Source organism: Diaphorina citri, unplaced genomic scaffold (genome assembly GCF_000475195.1).
Source record: "Diaphorina citri unplaced genomic scaffold, Diaci psyllid genome assembly version 1.1 scaffold270, whole genome shotgun sequence".
Classification (NCBI taxonomy): domain Eukaryota; kingdom Metazoa; phylum Arthropoda; class Insecta; order Hemiptera; family Psyllidae; genus Diaphorina; species Diaphorina citri.
The window spans coordinates 20,602-39,263 of NW_007377707.1; the positions used below are offsets into that span (position 1 = coordinate 20,602).

An 18,662-nucleotide genomic window follows, 5' to 3' on the forward strand; every position below is an offset into this window, starting at 1 on the left:
TAAATTACTGGCGACGACCAAAACCAGTGGGATTTCGCCGGTTTGGTTGAAATCTTCTGGTTTTGTTACGTCTCCGTTTCACGTATCTTTGCTTTCTGATTTACTTTTCTCTTCTTTCTTTTCGCTTTCTACTTTTCTTCTTACTTCTACTTTCTTTCTATTTAATGTGAGGTTCTTCAATTTTTAAAACAAATGAAGTTTAAACTCCCAATGGGGAAATGGGAATAGCTACTGTGCTACCGTAATCATAAAGCTTAGAATTGAGATTGTAGGTATCTTTCTGATTTACTTTTCTCTTCTTTCTTTTCACTTTCTACTTTTCTTCCTACTTCTACTTTCTTTCTATTTAATGTGAGGTTCAATTTTTAAAACAAATGAAGTTTAAACTCCCAAGGGGGAAATGGGAATAGCTACTGTGCTACCGTAATCATAAAGCTTAGAATTGAGATTGGAAAAGGACTGGTGGGAATTTAATGCTAGTGGAGTAGGTCATATTTCTTAGTTACCTACCTAAGTAAAATAAAGGCAAATACAAAAGGCATAACACAACCACTTGGGTAGGTATACATGGTAGGGTTTTATTGTTAGATCAAAAGTAAATGTTAGGTAGGAAAACAATGGAAAAACTATTCATAAACGCAAATAAATTGTCTCACTATTTACACAGAAAATGGACAAGTTGGAAAAGAAGGAAGTCGAAGCCCCCAACCCAGCTGCCGTCTCTGCCTTCGCCTCCTTCCAACAATACCAGGCTGAGAAAGCCTACGCCGCTCAGCAAGAAGCCCAGGCTCAGACTCAGGCTCAACAAGTAGCCCCGGCCCCTGCAGCGCCCTTCCAAGGATTCGTGTCCAACGTTCAATACAAGGATGTAGAGCCCATCACCGCCCCTGGCTTTCAAGGCAGACGCGCTAACAACAACTATTATTTACCACTATTAGACTAACTAATAGTGGCTAATAGAATACGGGAATGGCTAAAAACGCCAAATAATATAGAAAAAATTAGAGAAATCCTCAACCATTAAAGTACCTAAGCAGTTTAGAAAAATAATAGAAAATATAATATCTAAAATACCACCTAAAAAGTGAAAGAAAATACCTACCCCTAAAAAAGAGAATGAAAGAATTGTTGGACGTTTTGGTCTAGACTATGTTGTACTTGTTCGGCACAAAGATTCCATGTGGCTTCATAGGACAGAGAAGATTATAGATCTGGTTGACAGAGATCTGGGCTATGCTCCAAGTGATAACAAGATTACGCCAAATACACAGGTAAGTGGCAAAGTATTGTGTGTCCATATCGACCATGGAATGAGAAAGGGGCGTAAATGATTTTTTCAAAATTTTCAGGAGAGCAAAAAGAAAAAAAAATCAATTTCTTTGTTTTTTATTTTTTTCCATACATTGACTTCTTTTGTTTTTTATCTGATTTGGACAAATGTCTTTCACTGGTATTTTGTCCTTTTTTTCTCTTTTCTTCATGTACAAATGAAAAAATAGAAAAATTAGAAAATGTCACTTGCGACTCAGAGTAAAATATCAATATCTCTACAATGGGATGGATTTCAGTTTGTGATACCAAAGAAACCACTTGAACAAGTTGTTTTATGGAATAAAACCAAAATCCGTTTTTTGTTACTTACTCCCCTTTCTGGTTGATATGTCCATGGTTGATATGTTCATGTAGTGTTGTGTGCCAAAGATGCAGTTTTTTGATGCAAAGATGCCATTTTTTGTTGAATGAAAACCATCAGGGGGAAAAAATCTATGAAATGTCTTGATAGCATGTTTTTTTTTTTTTTTTTTTTTTAAAAAAAAAAATTTTGACTCTTTTTATTTTAAAATGAAAATATTTTAATTTTAACACTTGTTGTTTGAAATTGGCTACAATTAAGCAATGGTTTCTTGAACACATAATAAATTGAGCTAGATGATGATCTACAAATACTTTGATTTTTTTTTTTTTTTTTTTTTTTTTTTTAAGAGGTTTGACAGAGGGAACTGTAACTCTAGGGTCTTATCGTCCCGAAATCGGAGAGAGAAGGAAGACAGGATAGGAGAAAGCCAGCCGTTCCGAGAACGAACATTATCCCATCAGGATAAAATCCGCCCCGGGCGGGAATCGAACCCGCGGCCTAGCGCTTATAAGGCAGACGCACTACCAACTAAGCTAACTAGGCTGGCGATCACAAATTGATAGTTTTCTGACTTCTGACTGACAAACAAAAGCTTTTTTTGTCACTCAACAATAAAAATTCCCAGAAAAACCGCCATAAATTTAAAAAAAAGTAAACAAATATTTTTTAACTTTCAGCAGTGTTGCGAAACGGCAAAAATTCTTGTACTGTCGTACGAGAATGGAATTACCGTACAGAGGATCTATTTTACTTTTTTCTTAAATATAAATGAAAAATAAAATAAATAATAATGTTTTGCTATTATTTATTATATTTTAGGTAAGCAACACCTTTCTAATAATCTTTTTCTTGCTCTTGCTCAGTATTTTATTTTTTTAAATAAATTTCCATTGTCCTTTTTTTTACAGATGGGTTTTTTTTACCGTACACTTCATGGGAAATCATTGGAGGGGAATGTTGCTCGCTTCACGCTTATGATTAAAAAAAAAAGTAAACAAACCGAGACCGAGACTTTTCCGGGAAAAGTTTTCCCGGACGGACTTCTTTTTTCAACTTTTCCGGCTTTTCTCTCTTGGACTTTAAAAAATAGTACATAAAACAGACTCACCGGGGACAAAAGAGTCTTCCTAACCATCACCTTATTCACGGATAACTGTAATGAAGCATCACAACAGTTTGTACAGTTAAAACTCCAAATGGAATGATGGAGAGTGTATGGGGTAAGTGAACCAACAAGGGTCTTTGGTATCAACATAAATTTCCTCTCAATAGTACCTAGTACCTAATAACTGGAGAATTAGCTGAAATTCACTGGCAATTCTTAAGCTAATAGTCATATCACAATTTATTTTATATCATTGATTCACCAAGTACCGACTACTCACTGGGCTAGTCACATTAACTTCTTGTCACAAACTAAGCAAGGATGGGTCATTTGTGCCAAGCCATCACAACAGTTGTGCCACCATTTCTAGCATTTGTGCAATGCCAAGGTGGATGACCACCTTGGCACAATATTGTAGGCATGGGACATTTGGCAGTGTGATGTTTAAGTCACCCATCCATTTATTGACCTTGCTCGGCGTAGCTTAACATAGGTGACGCTAAAACCGGTCTTAAAAAGAATGTTGCAAAGTAGCACAGTATTGAAGAACAAGCAGGGTCCGTCCCTCCGGGAATTTTTTAGCCCGTAGTGATTAGTGAAAATCAGTACCAGTGTACCTACCTAATTTGTTTAATATTCAGTTTATTATTATTCTCGATTTAATTTTTTGATTTTACTTTCATGTAATGATTTAAAATCAAGACTAGAGCCCGTTCTCCCTTTATTCCCAATATAAGGTTTAATTACCAATGTGAGGTTCCATTTTTAAAACAAATGAAGTTTAAACTCCCAATGGGGAAATGGGAATAGCTACTGTGCTACCGTAATCATAAAGCTTAGAATTGAGATTGGAAAAGGACTGGTGGGAATTTAATGCTAGTGGAGTAGGTCATATTTCTCTCAGTTATCTACCTAACGTAAAATAAAGGCATAACACAACCACTTGGGTAGGTATACATGGTAGGGTTTTATTGTTAGATCAAAAGTAAATGTTAGGTAGAAAAACAATGGAAAAACTATTCATAAACGCAAATAAATTGTCTCACTATTTACACAGAAAATGGACAAGTTGGAAAAGAAGGAAGTCGACACATACGACCATAAAATATGTACAAAAGTAAAAGAAAAAGCTGTAAAAATTAAAGTCATCGAAATAACTGAGTATTAAATTTGTTCAAAAATCTGAGTATGAAAATTCTAGTGCTACCTAAATACATGAACTCCAGGAAGGTACCTAGAAAATTAAACGAAATATGTAACCTATCAAAATGTCAAAAAAGTAGAGATGCTTCCTCCAAAGAATAGATACATACTTAATTTTTCCACTCCCCTGTATGTCTGTCTGTCTGTCTCTCTCTCTGGCTAGTTTACTTATCCTAAACTCTCACTCTCTTCTTGGTATGAGGGTAGAAATAATACTATACCAGCCTGTATGTTTGCTGAACCAAGTTGCTCGTTATTCAAAGGGGGGTTTCCCCAAATGAACATTTTTTGATTCAATTGTTCACTTCGATCGCTTTTGTTTGATTCAAAAGGCATTTGTTCCAATTGCTTGGATTCAAATAGGGGCTGTTTGATTCAAAAGGACTTGTTCGTTCCAATGGCAATTGTTTGGATTCAAATAGGGGCTGTGGATTCAAATAGGGGCTGTTGATTCAAATTACTCTTTTTCCAAGTAACCAACTAATTATTTTTTTCATTTTCCATTGGTTGGATCCAAATAGCCGCGCTGTTTGATTCAAACAGCACTTTTTTTTCTCAAGTAATTCCCAACCCCCCCCCCCCCCCCCCCCCCCGTTTCATTTCTCATTGTTTGGTTTCCAATGACCGCGATGTTAGTTACAGATGGCACTAATTTCCAAGTAACCATTTTTCATTTCATTTCTCATTGTTTGGATTCAAATGGCCAATCCAGTGTATACCAGGAAGTCCTTTCTCTTACAATACCTCTGCAGGAATCGTCGCCCGTCCATAAACAAAGGCATGGCAAAGGCAATGTCATCTATCCCGAGAACTTTGCCTGGGATAAAGTTCATCCTGGAAGAAATTCAAGAAATATTTTGTTTATTTACACGCTAAACATCAGGGCCATGTGGGACAGAAATTATAGGTAATTGAGAGGTTTAAAGCAAAACTGACTTATAGCTCATAAGAAATATGTAGGTTATAAGTAGTTTTTGAATCAAATCTCTCAATTGTCTAAATTTACAAATTATTGCTACCATATTTCAGCATTCTAGGTGTAGGGAGGGGTTCTGTGCCCTAAATCACCAAAGTATGGAAAAGTATTTACAATTCCATATTTCGATAGGATTCGTCCAAATTCAAAATTCTGCTTTTCCAGGGGCTTCTGGAGATAAAGTGATCAGTGTGTGAATGTATCTCGCTTTTACATACTAGAAAACATTTGTGGTGAAATTACTAATATTGCTACTGATCTCTCTCCTTCTTCTCCCTAGACTTTTCTTAATTAAATAGGGTCAGCGTTTTCGTCAGTTTTTTTTCCCAATAGTTCCTCAAATCGTCAAAGGCGAAAAAACTTCAACTCTATTGGGAATCGAACCCAGAACCTCCGGATTGCAAGCCTAGTGTGATATCCAATTATCCACTTGGCCATGGAGATAGATTAAGGTTGTGGTTATGTACCGGGTTGAGATGAGCTCAGACTAGGTGAGACAGGATATTGTTTCCACAATTTGGCATGGGAGTGGTAACTTAAAAACAAAGGCAAGTTTACCAACCTTGCCTTCCCCAACCCGGTACATAACCACAACCTAAATCATTCTCTTCTTAGCAGTATAAGTGAGGTATTCTCCCCTCCACTCGTACCTCATTGTCTGCAGCAGCAGAACCTCCGGATTGCAAGCCTAATATGCTATCCAATTATCCACTTGGCCATGAAGATAGAGATTAAGGTTGTGGTTATGTATCGGGTTGAGATGAGCTCAGACAAGGTGAGACAGGATATTGTTTCTACAATTTGGCATGGGAGCGGTAACTTAAAAACAAAGGCAAGTTTACCAACCTTGCCTTCCCCAATCCGGTACATAACCACAACCTAAATCATTCTCTTCTTAGCAGTATAAGTGAGGTATTCTCCCCTCCACTCGTACCTCATTGTCTGCAGCAGGTTCTTGGCCACATTCTGATTCCTCGACTTCTTTGCTGTCCAAATTCTGGACACTCCACATTTTACCGGGATCACCTCTTCCCCAACACAACCCACATCGTCTGTACTTTCGTCAGGCAGAAATCTGAAACCCTCTGCCATAGGTCCTGCTACGAGACAGCCGGCAATTCGCTTCTTACGGATGTACAAATATGCCTGCGAATTAGGAAATATTAGTAATTATTATGTATTTAACTCGGGATGGAACCATGTTCATTGTTTGAGTAAAATTTGTAGGCGAAAATATTAAGAGGAAATACTGAACTTGAAACATAGTTTGTGACATAGCCCAAATTCCTTTTAAAGTAGGTACCTATGTAATAAAAAAAATTAAACTAGCTAAATAAAAGTTCTTTTAAGAGAAAATAGAACAAAGAAGAATTTTGTGAAGGAATAAAATGATTTTTCTTACTTACCTGTGTATTTACTAAGTGCAAAAAGGTGACTGAATTTTCATAAGCGGAAGGTCCTCATCGATTCTTCTGTGATAAGTCACCTATTCGCGGTTTGCTCGTGGTATTCGCGGTTGGCTCGCGGTATCTATCCGCGATTTGTTCGCGGTATCCGCGATTTGTTCGCGGTATCCGCGATTTGTTCTCGGTATCAGCGGTTTGTTCGCGGTATCCGCGGTTTGTTCTCGGTATCCGCGGTTTGTTCGCGGTATTCGCCGTTTGTTCTCGGTATCCGCGGTTTGTTCGCGGCATCCGCGATTTGTTCGCGGTATCCGCAATTTGTTCGCGGTATCCGCGATTTGTTCTCGGTATCAGCGGTTTGTTCGCGGTATCCGCGGTTTGTTCGCGGTATCCGCGGTTTGTTCGCGGTATTCGCGGTTTGTTCTCGGTATCCGCGGATTGTTCGCGGTATTCGCGGTTTGTTCGCGGTATCCGCGGTTTGTTCGCGGTATTCGCGTTTTGTTCCCGGTATTCGCGTTTTGTGCGCAGTATCCGCGGTTTGTTCGCGATGTTCGCAGTTATGGGTTCGATCTCAGGCTAACGCAGATTTTTTTTCAGCTCTTATTTTTAACGCAAATAATTGATGAAACCAAAATTTTCGCCTGCGGCCGGTCCTAAAAATTTTAGTTTCTATAGATTGTATAGCTCACAATTTTTGCCTGCGGCGCTGTTTCTCATTCTTTTCGTGTTAACCTTCATCCCTCAGGATGTGTGAATATGTAGACCGAAAAATTACAAAAAAAAAAAAAAAAAAAAAAAAAAGCGGCGCAGTTTTTTCATATGTAAAAGTAGAGAAAAACGCGGCGCAGGTTATTCTGCGTGCAAATGGAAGGCGACTTAAAGCCCCTAATTACTGGTGGAGTAGTGGAATGAAAAAAAGGAGAGAATAATGGTTGAAAACAGGCTTGGGAACATAACTTGAAGAAAAAAAAATCTGTTTGTGATGCAGTGGAAAACTGAGGCTGGAAAAATCTTGAAAAAGTAGACTGGAGAAAATTTGGAAAGAAATGGCACTGGAAAACGCCCAGGGACCGAGAGAAAAGTCCATTATCAGCGGCCCGGAATTTTATACTTCCATAACGGTTAGACAGCCTTGTACGAAGACTACTTAATTTTGTTATTCTTAAATATTTGGAAGATGAGAGTAACGTAGCCTTTTTCATCTGGAAATTGGCTTATCAACAATCGCCCTAAATCACTGACCAATCTGACGACATGTTTCTTATTTCCATCATTTTGACAGGAATGATTTTTTCACTCTACATAAAACATTGAATAATCACCACGTCACCAATGTTCTTCAAGCTGGCAGAAGAAACTCACCAAGCTACGCGTGTTGGAAACGATGCTGTGTCATGGTCATTTCTGACACAGAGCCGAAAGTGTTTGGTTGTAGCGGGGGCCAACCATTATTCGGTGTTCCAATTGGTGCCTTGACAGGACCGTGTCCTCTAAAACGCAAATTGGCAAGGTAAGTTAAGACAGAATTATTTAGAGTTTTCCTCTCTTCTTTATTCCCATTCCCTTTCTGACAAATACTTATCCCAAAGGACACAAAGTTCATTTTTGGATACCAGCGTGGCTTTCGTTCTGATCCGTGTTCCTCCTTCTCGTCTTGATTTGAGGGTGTTAAAACTTTCAAGGAGACAACCCCCCCCAAAAAATCTTTTTTTTTTTTTTTTTTTTAAAAAAAAAAGCCAAGTACCCAATACTTATTGTGCATATTGTATAGAGTTCAAGTGTGCTGAATAATATTCAATGTCTGATTATTCTACAGACATAGCTCGCTCTCCTCCCAAGATGAAGCTGGAATGTGTTTCTCAATTCTCATTGGCCGGCAATGTCATGTCCATGCAAAGCGTAACATTGAACAATTCCGAGCGGGATGCACTTCTACTCAGTTTTAAAGAAGCCAAAGTGAGCATTGTGCAGTATGATATGGACACTCATGATCTCAAAACTCTGTCACTGCATTACTTTGAGGAAGAAGAAATGAAGGTATGGCTTACATTTCATGAGAATCAAGGCCCACCATACATGTTATGGTTGTTTTACAGATTATTGTGGATTTCACCAACCTTCTTTCCAGCCTCAAACAACCCGTTAGCTTAACAGGAGTTCTAATGACTGAATCTATATTGGTGAAATTCAACATTAGCTTTCTCAGTCCAGGCCTCTCTCTCGTGACTGTAATGTGTATGGCAGGTCTCAGAGCAGGCCACAACTGTAATGTCCTGGGTACAATAGGTTATTAAGGTAGTAGGTATTTTTAAAATGAAAAAGTAGGATTTCTTAACTGTAGGTCCAATGCTTAAATCTACAGTAAAGAATAGAACAGTAAAAGGCCCTTGAAGGACTTACTCATTGCTAAAATTGGATTACAGAGTTCTATTTGAGCAATTGTGTTTGAATTCTCAAACAATATTAGAGTTTAGAGTGCTTAGACAATTCTCAATCAAGATGTTAATATCCCATACTCCAACCTTTGAGTACAAGCCTACTTCTTTTTCCAAGTTCACGTAGGTGTTATTTAAATTTTTTTACTTCATTTTAATCCATGTTTCGATTTTTCTTCTATTTCATCAGATGGGCTGGTCAAATCACTGGCAAATCCCAATCATACGGGTCGATCCTCAGAACCGTTGTGCCGTTCTGTTGGCATACGGGCGTCAAATTGTGGTACTGCCATTTCGCAAAGGCTCCCTCATTGAAGACCCGAATAACAAGGAGCAAGTGTTGGCCTCATATACGATACCAGTGAGGAATATTGAGGCCAAGCTGGACAATATAATTGACTTGCAATTCCTTCACGGGTATTATGAGCCTACGCTGTTGATCCTGTATGAGTCTATACGAACTTTTCCTGGGTGAGTAGACAGGGTCAAGTTAGCAGTTAGTAAGTACCTAGGTAGAACACTTTATTACTTTCTTTTTAGATAATATGCAGTTTCATTTTTAAGAAATGCTTGAACATTAAACACACGTCACGTCACGTGAGCTCACCCGGAGTTAAAAAGATGTGTTTTTTTTTAATTTTTAATAAACCTTTATTTTTATTGTTTATAATTTTGTTCACAATACAATACAATGCACAATAGGTTCAACTTCAAAGTTCTCCCATAATATAGTAGGTAGTTGATTTCATTAGCCAGCCGAGATAGATTTCCATAATGTTAGACACCTTGAAAGATACTTAATTTTGTATTTTCTTAAATATTTGGAAGATGAGTAGGTAACACCTTTCTTCATCTGAAATGGCTTTATCAACAATCACTGACATCTGACATGTTTCTTTTTCCTTATTTTGACAGAATGATTTTCACTCTACATAACAATTGAATAAATCACCACTCCACAATGTTCTCAATCTGCAAAGAAACTCACCCAGCTACGGGTGTTGAACATGCTGTGTCATGTCATTTCTACAACAGAGCCGAGAAGTGTTTGGTTGTAGCCGGGGCCAACATTATTCGGGTGTTCCAATTGGTGCCTGACATTGACCCTGTTTCTAAAACCAAATTGCAAGGTAAGTAAGACAAATTATTTAGTTTTCACTCTCTTTCTTTATTCCAATTCCCTCTGGGACTATACTTATCCCAAAGACATAAAGTTCATTTTTGGAACAGCTGGCTTTCTTCTATCCTGTCCTCCTTCTCTCGTTGATTTGAGTACATTAAAACCTCCTTTTTCTGTATCCTGATTCCCACTGGGACAATACAAGTCTTGTCCTAACACATGAAGTTCTCATTCTAAAAGGGAGACAATTTAAGGATATTATTATAGCATAACAAACTTTTGAATTTGAGTGTGAGGTGCAATGGAATGTGAAGCCATTTCCTTAGGATTCAACTTACCACCCTGATAAACAACAAGAAAATAATGAATATAAAAATACGGGGGAAAAAACACTTTACTTATAAATCTATGCAAGGAAACAAACTTTTCTAATTAAAAAATTTACAAATATTTACCTGTTGGGAAGAAAATTCAAGGATATTATTATTATAGCATAACAAACTTATGAATTTCGAAATTTTGAGTGTGAGGTGCAAAGGAATGTCAAGCCATTTCCTTAGGATCCAACTTACCACCCTGATAAACAACAAGAAAATAATAAATATAAAAATACAAAAAAAAAAACAAAAAAAAAAAAATCTACTTATAAATCTATGCAAGGAAACAAACTTTTCCAATTAAAAAATTTACAAATATTTACCTGTTGGTACAACAGACCACAGTCATTGCACTCAGTGGTTCCAAATCTCTTCTGTCCAGCATCAATCTGTGCTTGATTTTCATCAAATGCCACTCTCCATTTCTTCTTGGTTTTGGCAGCTGATGCTACCTTGGGTGGTGTTTTCTTCTTGGTAGTTGATTTTATGGTCACTGTTTTCTTTGCTTTCTGGACTGGGGCTCTGAAATGAGACAGAAGTTTCTGATTATTATAAATGGTTTTTACCCACCCCAAGTTCTGAGAATAGTCCTGTAGAAGTATTGTTCATCTGTTAGACCATTGGAATATGTGTGGTGGAAAAAGCTTCAGGCCCAGGTCTTTCAGATGGTCTGAGACCCTGGACTATTTTGACCTGAATTTTTTCCACCACACACCTACATTCCAACCAACAGACATAGTCTGAGTGTGAGTGCTTGGCATTCTTGACATTAGATGTTAGAAAGAAGAAACTTACAATGGTGTTGATGTGGTGATGTTCTCAATGGAAAAGAGTGGAAAGGGTCTCAGTGGTGAATCTGTTGACATCTTGGTGGGCAAGATTATTCCTCTTGAGCTTGAGACGGGATGTACCTACTTTACAAAGTTATGGGGTATGAACGGACAGGTAAGGGGTTTAAAAGATGACTCCAGATTATCAATAAGTGTCTTTATTTCCTTCAAATACTTGCAGAAGTACGTAGAAGTAATTTATTACTTATTTTAAAGCACTGATCACAAATTGATTTTTTTTTTTTTAAGAGGTTTGACAGAGGGAACTGTAACTTCTATGGTCTTATCGTCCCGAAATCGAAGAGAGAAGGAAGACAGGATAGGAAAAAGCCAGCCGTTCCGAGAACGAACATTATCCCATCAGGATAAAATCCGCCCCGGGCGGAATTTTTTGAAATCAACCCCAATCAGATTGCTTGATCCGAAGTTAATCCAAATACGCTCACTTGTGGCCTCGGCCATCAATGATCTACTAGTGTGGTTGCTTGTCCAAAGATAGTCTATTCGTACTCAATCTACAAGCATCCCCCTATTTGGGTTCTGGGGCACTCTATTCGGGTTTTGGGGCACTCTATTCGGGTTCTGGGCCGATTTCTATTTCACTTCGGGGGGGCGGCTTTTGTACTACAGGGTTGGGGTCGTTCCAGGGTTGTATTTCGGCCGAGCCGAACACGAGATAGAATAGATTGGTGACCGCCAGAATTATGAACGTGAGCCAAAACACGAGCCTCCATTCCGACATTGTACTCTGAAATGAAAATTGGAGTGGTTGGTAAGTACCTAGGTAGAACACTTTATTACTTTCTTTTTAGATAATATGCACTTTCATTTTTAAGAAATGCTTGAACATTAAACACACTACTATCACGTCACGTGAGCTCACCCTGAATTAAAAAGATGTGTTTTTTTTTATTTTTTAATAAACCTTTATTTTTATTGTTTATAATTTTGTTCACAATACAATACAATATAATTAGTACATAGCACACAATACAATACAATGCACAATAGGTTCAACTTCAAAGTTCTCCCATAAAATAGTAGGTAGTTGATTTCATTAGCCAGCCGAGATAGTTTGTAAGGTAGCATGCCTATCTTGGATGTGCTAGGCTGCTAGGTAACGACCCCTCCCTGTTTATAGTCCCCCAGCAATACTAAGCTGGTTTACTCCCTGTTTAACGTTTCCTAGCTAGACAAAAAAATCTCATGTTACCTGCCTTGGTGTTGTAGTGGTCAAGGCGCCCGCCTGGTAAACAGAAGGGCGTGAGTTCAAACCCAGCCGAAGTATGGAACTATATCCTCAATATAATTTGAGAAATTGACCACAGTAATAGTAGTAGCCTACTGCTGGATTAAAGGGACTTTTCAGTCCTAAGTATGCGAGCAGTATAAATAAGCACTATTATTATTATTATTATTATTATTATCATGTTGGTTTGTTCACAAATCTAATAAGTCACCATGTTTCCTACCAGGCGTATCGCTGTTCACTTGTAATTCGTGTCGATAGACTGCCTATTTACAGTATTTATATTTACCTTTTCATAAAAATAGGTATTTAACAATGCAGGAACATATTTTAAATGTACCATTTCATCATGCTACCTATTTAACACTTCGAGTGCCAAGTTAGTCATATAAGATTGACATCACTGGGTCCGAAACAACACCTTTTTACGTTCCTTATCCTAGGAAGGAAAGTCATATTGGCTGAAACTTTTGCTTGGGCACTCAAAGTGTTAATCAGGTAATACTCAAATCACGTTGATCTGAACTTTACAAAGTTTTGTAGTGAACAATATACTTTCAAGTGTGCTGAATAATATTCAATGTCTGATTATTCTACAGACATAGCTCGCTCTCCTCCCAAGATGAAGCTGGAATGTGTTTCTCAATTCTCATTGGCCGGCAATGTCATGTCCATGCAAAGCGTAACATTGAACAATTCCGAGCGGGATGCACTTCTACTCAGTTTTAAAGAAGCCAAAGTGAGCATTGTGCAGTATGATATGGACACTCATGATCTCAAAACTCTGTCACTGCATTACTCAAAGAAGCCAAAGTGAGCATTGTGCAGTATGATATGGACACTCATGATCTCAAAACTCTGTCACTGCATTACTTTGAGGAAGAAGAAATGAAGGTATGGCTTACATTTCATGAGAATCAAGGCCCACCATACATGTTATGGTTGTTTTACAGATTATTGTGGATTTCACCAACCTTCTTTCCAGCCTCAAACAACCCGTTAGCTTAACAGGAGTTCTAATGACTGAATCTATATTGGTGAAATTCAACATTAGCTTTCTCAGTCCAGGCCTCTCTCTCGTGACTGTAATGTGTATGGCAGGTCTCAGAGCAGGCCACAACTGTAATGTCCTGGGTACAATAGGTTATTAAGGTAGTAGGTATTTTTAAAATGAAAAAGTAGGATTTCTTAACTGTAGGTCCAATGCTTAAATCTACAGTAAAGAATAGAACAGTAAAAGGCCCTTGAAGGACTTACTCATTGCTAAAATTGGATTACAGAGTTCTATTTGAGCAATTGTGTTTGAATTCTCAAACAATATTAGAGTTTAGAGTGCTTAGACAATTCTCAATCAAGATGTTAATATCCCATACTCCAACCTTTGAGTACAAGCCTACTTCTTTTTCCAAGTTCACGTAGGTGTTATTTAAATTTTTTTACTTCATTTTAATCCATGTTTCGATTTTTCTTCTATTTCATCAGATGGGCTGGTCAAATCACTGGCAAATCCCAATCATACGGGTCGATCCTCAGAACCGTTGTGCCGTTCTGTTGGCATACGGGCGTCAAATTGTGGTACTGCCATTTCGCAAAGGCTCCCTCATTGAAGACCCGAATAACAAGGAGCAAGTGTTGGCCTCATATACGATACCAGTGAGGAATATTGAGGCCAAGCTGGACAATATAATTGACTTGCAATTCCTTCACGGGTATTATGAGCCTACGCTGTTGATCCTGTATGAGTCTATACGAACTTTTCCTGGGTGAGTAGACAGGGTCAAGTTAGCAGTTAGTAAGTACCTAGGTAGAACACTTTATTACTTTCTTTTTAGATAATATGCAGTTTCATTTTTAAGAAATGCTTGAACATTAAACACACGTCACGTCACGTGAGCTCACCCGGAGTTAAAAAGATGTGTTTTTTTTTAATTTTTAATAAACCTTTATTTTTATTGTTTATAATTTTGTTCACAATACAATACAATGCACAATAGGTTCAACTTCAAAGTTCTCCCATAATATAGTAGGTAGTTGATTTCATTAGCCAGCCGAGATAGTTTGTAAGGTAGCATGCCTATCTTGGAAGTGCTAGGCTGCTAGGTCACGACCCCTTCCTGTTTATAGTCCCCCAGCAAGACTAAGCTGGTTTACTCCCTGTTTAACGTCTCCTAGCTGGACAAAAAAATCTCATGTTACCTACCTTGGTGTTGTAGTGGTCAAGGCGCTCGTCTGGTAAACAGAAGGGCGTGGGTTCAAACCCAGCCGAGGTATGGAACTATATCCTCAATATAATTTGAGAATTTGACCACAATAATAGTAGTAGCCTACTGCTGGAGTAAAGGGACTTTTCAGTCCTATGCGAGCTCGCCTGGTAAACAGAAGGGCGTGGGTTCAAACCCAGCCAAGGTATGGAACTATATCCTCAATATAATTTGAGAAATTGACCACAATAATAGTAGTAGCCTACTGCTGAAGTAAAGGGACTTTTCAGTCCTATGCGAGCAGTATAAATAAGCACTATTATTATTATCATGTTGGTTTGTTCACAAATCTAATAAGTCACCATGTTTCCTTCCAGACGTATCGCTGTTCGTAAAGACACTTGCTCCATGGTCTCCGTATCCCTCAACATACAGCAACGCGTCTACCCTGTTATCTGGTCTGTGTCCAACCTTCCATTCGACTGTATTCAAGCCCTCCCTGTACGTAAACCACTAGGTGGTACATTGATCCTGACTAACAATGCACTGATCTATTTGAATCAGAGCATACCACCGTATGGCGTTAGTTTGAACAGCATTGCGGAACAACAACTTAGGTCCTTAGGTCATTTTTCGACAAACTTCGTTCGTCCAATCCGGTTTCAACGTTACTGTTCTTCCTCTTGTTTCAGTTGGTTACGTCAGTTACAGGAACGCCGGCCCCCTTCCTATTGGCTAATACTGACACGAATAGACGGCAACCTGGAAATCTACTCCCTACTCGAATTCAAACTGGTTTTCCTAGCACCAAATATAGGACACGGACCCAAGGTTCTGTACGACCATTCGGAGCAAGTACTGGAAGAAAATTCCGACCCTACCAATACACCTGGTAAGTAATTGGTACGCTTGCCCTACTGGAATTCAAACTGGGACCAAATATAGGACACGGACCCAAGGTCCTCTACGACCATTCGGACCAAGTACTGGAAGAAAATTCCGACCCTACCAATACACCAGGTTTGGGTAAGTTGTCCAGAACGTTGAGAATGCTTTAAAACGTCAATAAAATACTTCAAACCAAGCAACCTCCGTGGCCGAGCGGGTATCACACTAGGCTTGCACGCAGGAGGCCCGAGTTCGATTCCCGGTGGAGCCGAGGTTTTTTTACGGCTCTGTGCTTGGAGTTCGGAGTGCACTCAGCCTCTTGAGGACAATTGAGCTACTTTATTCGAGTAGCGACCAGTGGCGGCATTACCAGCGTGAAAAGATTATTGAAATATGGAAATTGATTGCAAAGGAGGCACTTAGTAATGCTGTGATATCCACTAAAGTTGTGAAAAGCTCTGCCTTACCACAAATAATTTGAGATTTGAACTCATATTTCTTTACGTGCTCTTCTCCACAGAACCTCAGGAAGGTATCAGCATTTGTTTGGAGGGCGCGCAATGTGCTTTCATCGACACAGACAAGGTGGTCATCTCCTATTTCTTTACTTGCTCTTCTCCACAGAACCTCAGGAAGGTATCAGCATTTGTTTGGAGGGCGCGCAATGTGCTTTCATCGACACAGACAAGGTGGTCATCTCTCTGAAAGGGGGAGAACTGTATGTGTTAACCCTGCAAACTGATTCTGTGAGATCCGTCAATAGGTTTCATTTCGAGAAGTCTGCTGCCAGTGTACTCACCACTTGTGTAAGTTGAATGCATTTTGATTTGGATCTTAACTTTTAATGTATTAAATGTGCTGGTAATGTTATTTTTTCGCCCGCGTACCCCGTTGGTTATCCGGATTTAATCTCACGTACCCCCGCCAAGATCATAATCAGTACCGGGGGTACGCATATCTAGGTTGATGTGTACCTTTACTACTGAATTCTAAACACACTCAGTACCTTTGGAAAAAATTCAATATTTCAGTACCTTGAAGTCAAAATTCAGTACTGTTTTTTGTTCACTACTGCACTGATTCCTAGGTTGATGTGTACCATTACTACTGAGTTCTAAACACACTACACACTCAGTACCTTTGGAAAAAATTCAATATTTCAGTACCTTGAAGTCGAAATTCATTACTGTTTTTGTTCACTACTGCACTGATGAGCAGTTAAAATTCAAAATTTACTTTTGTCCGCCATTACACATTTTTTTCATGCGTAACCCCGGGAGGGTCTCTCACATACCTCCTTTTGGGAATCGGTGCTCTAATGCAGGGTTGTCCAACCTTAGGGCACCCGAGGGCCGCAAGAGACCAAGGTAGAGAGTTGGCGGTTTTGCCGGGAATATTGGCTCCAATAAGTACATTGTTCAGGTGAGTGCCGGGAATATTGGTACATTTTCGTAGCTGGGAATATTTACTTTTCTTTTATCGTATGAGAAATCGGTAAATATATCACCCTTCTCCAAGCAAAACATAATAGAAGTACCTATATTACTATCTCCGGTTTCCAGGTGACAGCGATGGCAGTTCATCTTTACCCTAGATGGTGAGTGGTTCAAACCGTGACCCTGGAAGTAGAAAGCGTTGTAGTGAAGAGGCGGAGCTGGTTCAAACCGTGACCCTGGAAGTAGAAAGCGTTGTAGTGACCGCCACCCTGGCAGATCCCTATCTGGTCCTGTTGACACAGTCGGGAGAACTGGTGATGCTGGTGTACAAGGAAACCAAACAAGGTACAGATTTATTTATTATTTAGTGGACCCGTCCTTTGTACGGGATTAGTGCAGCGTAAGGGGAGAACTGGTAATGCTGGTGTACAAGGAAACCAAACAAGGTACAGATTTATTTATTATTTAGTGGACCCGTCCTTTGTACGGGATTAGTGCAGCGTAAGAGGCATGAATTTGAAGCGCCGCCATTTTGAATCAGGATGGAATAAGACCATTTCAAGTGCCTATGTCACCCTCAGTACTCTTCTTAACAACCACAAATAATAATAATAAAAATCGGTCGTGCCGTTTTCTCGTGAAAAGATCACTCTAACAGGTCTATGAGCGTTATAGACAGACAGAAAATTTTCTAATGTGACTTTTGGGATCCTTGATGTTTAAGGAGTAAGAATAACTTTTTAAGAGGATTGATAGAGGGAACTTTTGGGGGCACGGTTAGCCCAGTGGTAACGCCATGCAGAAGGTCTTGGGTTCGATGCCCACCATCGACAAAAATTTGTACTCGTTCTTCGATTGCAAATATTCCAATGGATTACTTTCGAGTGTTCTCGTGTTGACCCAGCACATAAATAGAAAGTATATCAAGTATAGTTTCTCTTCTCGTACTACGGGATGGGCATGCTACGACACAGACCACAAGAGTCTGCTGTACTTAGCAGTTGTTTTATTGTAAAGACGCCGCGCCGGTGAAACACTACTCTTTTTTTTTAAATAAAAGTAAACCCTATATGTATAACCTATATCTATGCATTCTATGCTAAACTAACATTGAAAATTTTATGCTGTTTTCTAATTTTATACTTTCTCCCCCCTCCCCTCAGGTCAAGGTCGTCTCACCGTGCGCCCCCCACCCTCTCTGTTCCCCTCCAAGCCTCAAATCACCACCATCTCCCTTCATCGCGACACGAGCTCTCTGTTCTCTCTGTCTCTCTCCGACACAGAGAGAACCCTGCTGGGCGAGAGAGACGGAGAGAAAGGAGGGGGAGGGGAGGGGGAGGAGTATATAGACGAGGATGAGTTGCTGTATGGAGATGGGGGAGGAATGGGAGGGATGCTGGGAGGATTGGGAGGGGCGCTCCCCCCCCAGGAGGTGCCGGGAACACCGAGTGTACCCTTGTAAGTATGAGAGGGAGAGAGAGAGAGAGTGCACCCTTGTAAGTATGAGAGAGAGAGAGAGAAGGAGAGGGAGGGAGAGAAGGAAGGGAGGGGAATAGAAAGAAAGAAGGAGAGAGGCTTCTAATTTCATTAAACCCTTCGGTCCAACAAAGAGACATAGGAACAAACGAAATGTGTTGTTTTCTAATACCTCATATGTAATGTATGTAAATGTAATTGCTTTATTGTTTTATTTTATTTTTTTATTTTTATTTATTTATTATTATTATTATTTTTGTAAGTTGGTACAAACTACTTTCTGACTGACTGCCTTATTTGTCTTTATGTCGTTTCTAACTCAGGAGT

General features: G+C 39.2%; 2 protein-coding genes across 2 annotated transcripts in view; one reads left to right on the plus strand and one right to left on the minus strand.

Moving 5' to 3' along the window:
* The first annotated feature begins 2,631 nt into the window (after positions 1–2,631).
* LOC103506886 (cleavage and polyadenylation specificity factor subunit 1) overlaps positions 2,632–18,662 on the plus strand; it is a 29,664-nt gene continuing 13,633 nt past the window's right edge. The window contains exons 1-9 of the mRNA XM_026821869.1: positions 2,632–2,856; positions 9,674–9,888; positions 12,934–13,073; positions 13,148–13,228; positions 13,817–14,097; positions 14,913–15,160; positions 16,048–16,233; positions 17,070–17,204; positions 18,023–18,309. Of these exons, the coding sequence (XP_026677670.1) occupies positions 9,720–9,888; positions 12,934–13,073; positions 13,148–13,228; positions 13,817–14,097; positions 14,913–15,160; positions 16,048–16,233; positions 17,070–17,204; positions 18,023–18,309 (1,527 nt within the window). The 5' untranslated portion in view covers positions 2,632–2,856; positions 9,674–9,719. The remainder of the gene's footprint in view (positions 2,857–9,673; positions 9,889–12,933; positions 13,074–13,147; positions 13,229–13,816; positions 14,098–14,912; positions 15,161–16,047; positions 16,234–17,069; positions 17,205–18,022; positions 18,310–18,662) is intronic.
* LOC103506882 (N-acetyltransferase ESCO2) lies at positions 4,544–7,719 on the minus strand. Its single transcript, XM_008471305.3, has 4 exons — positions 7,707–7,719; positions 6,327–6,337; positions 5,855–6,066; positions 4,544–4,778 (listed from the first exon to the last, which is right to left on the minus strand). Exons 1-4 carry the CDS (start codon positions 7,717–7,719, stop codon positions 4,640–4,642), a joined length of 375 nt encoding a protein of 124 aa, XP_008469527.2. The 3' UTR covers positions 4,544–4,639.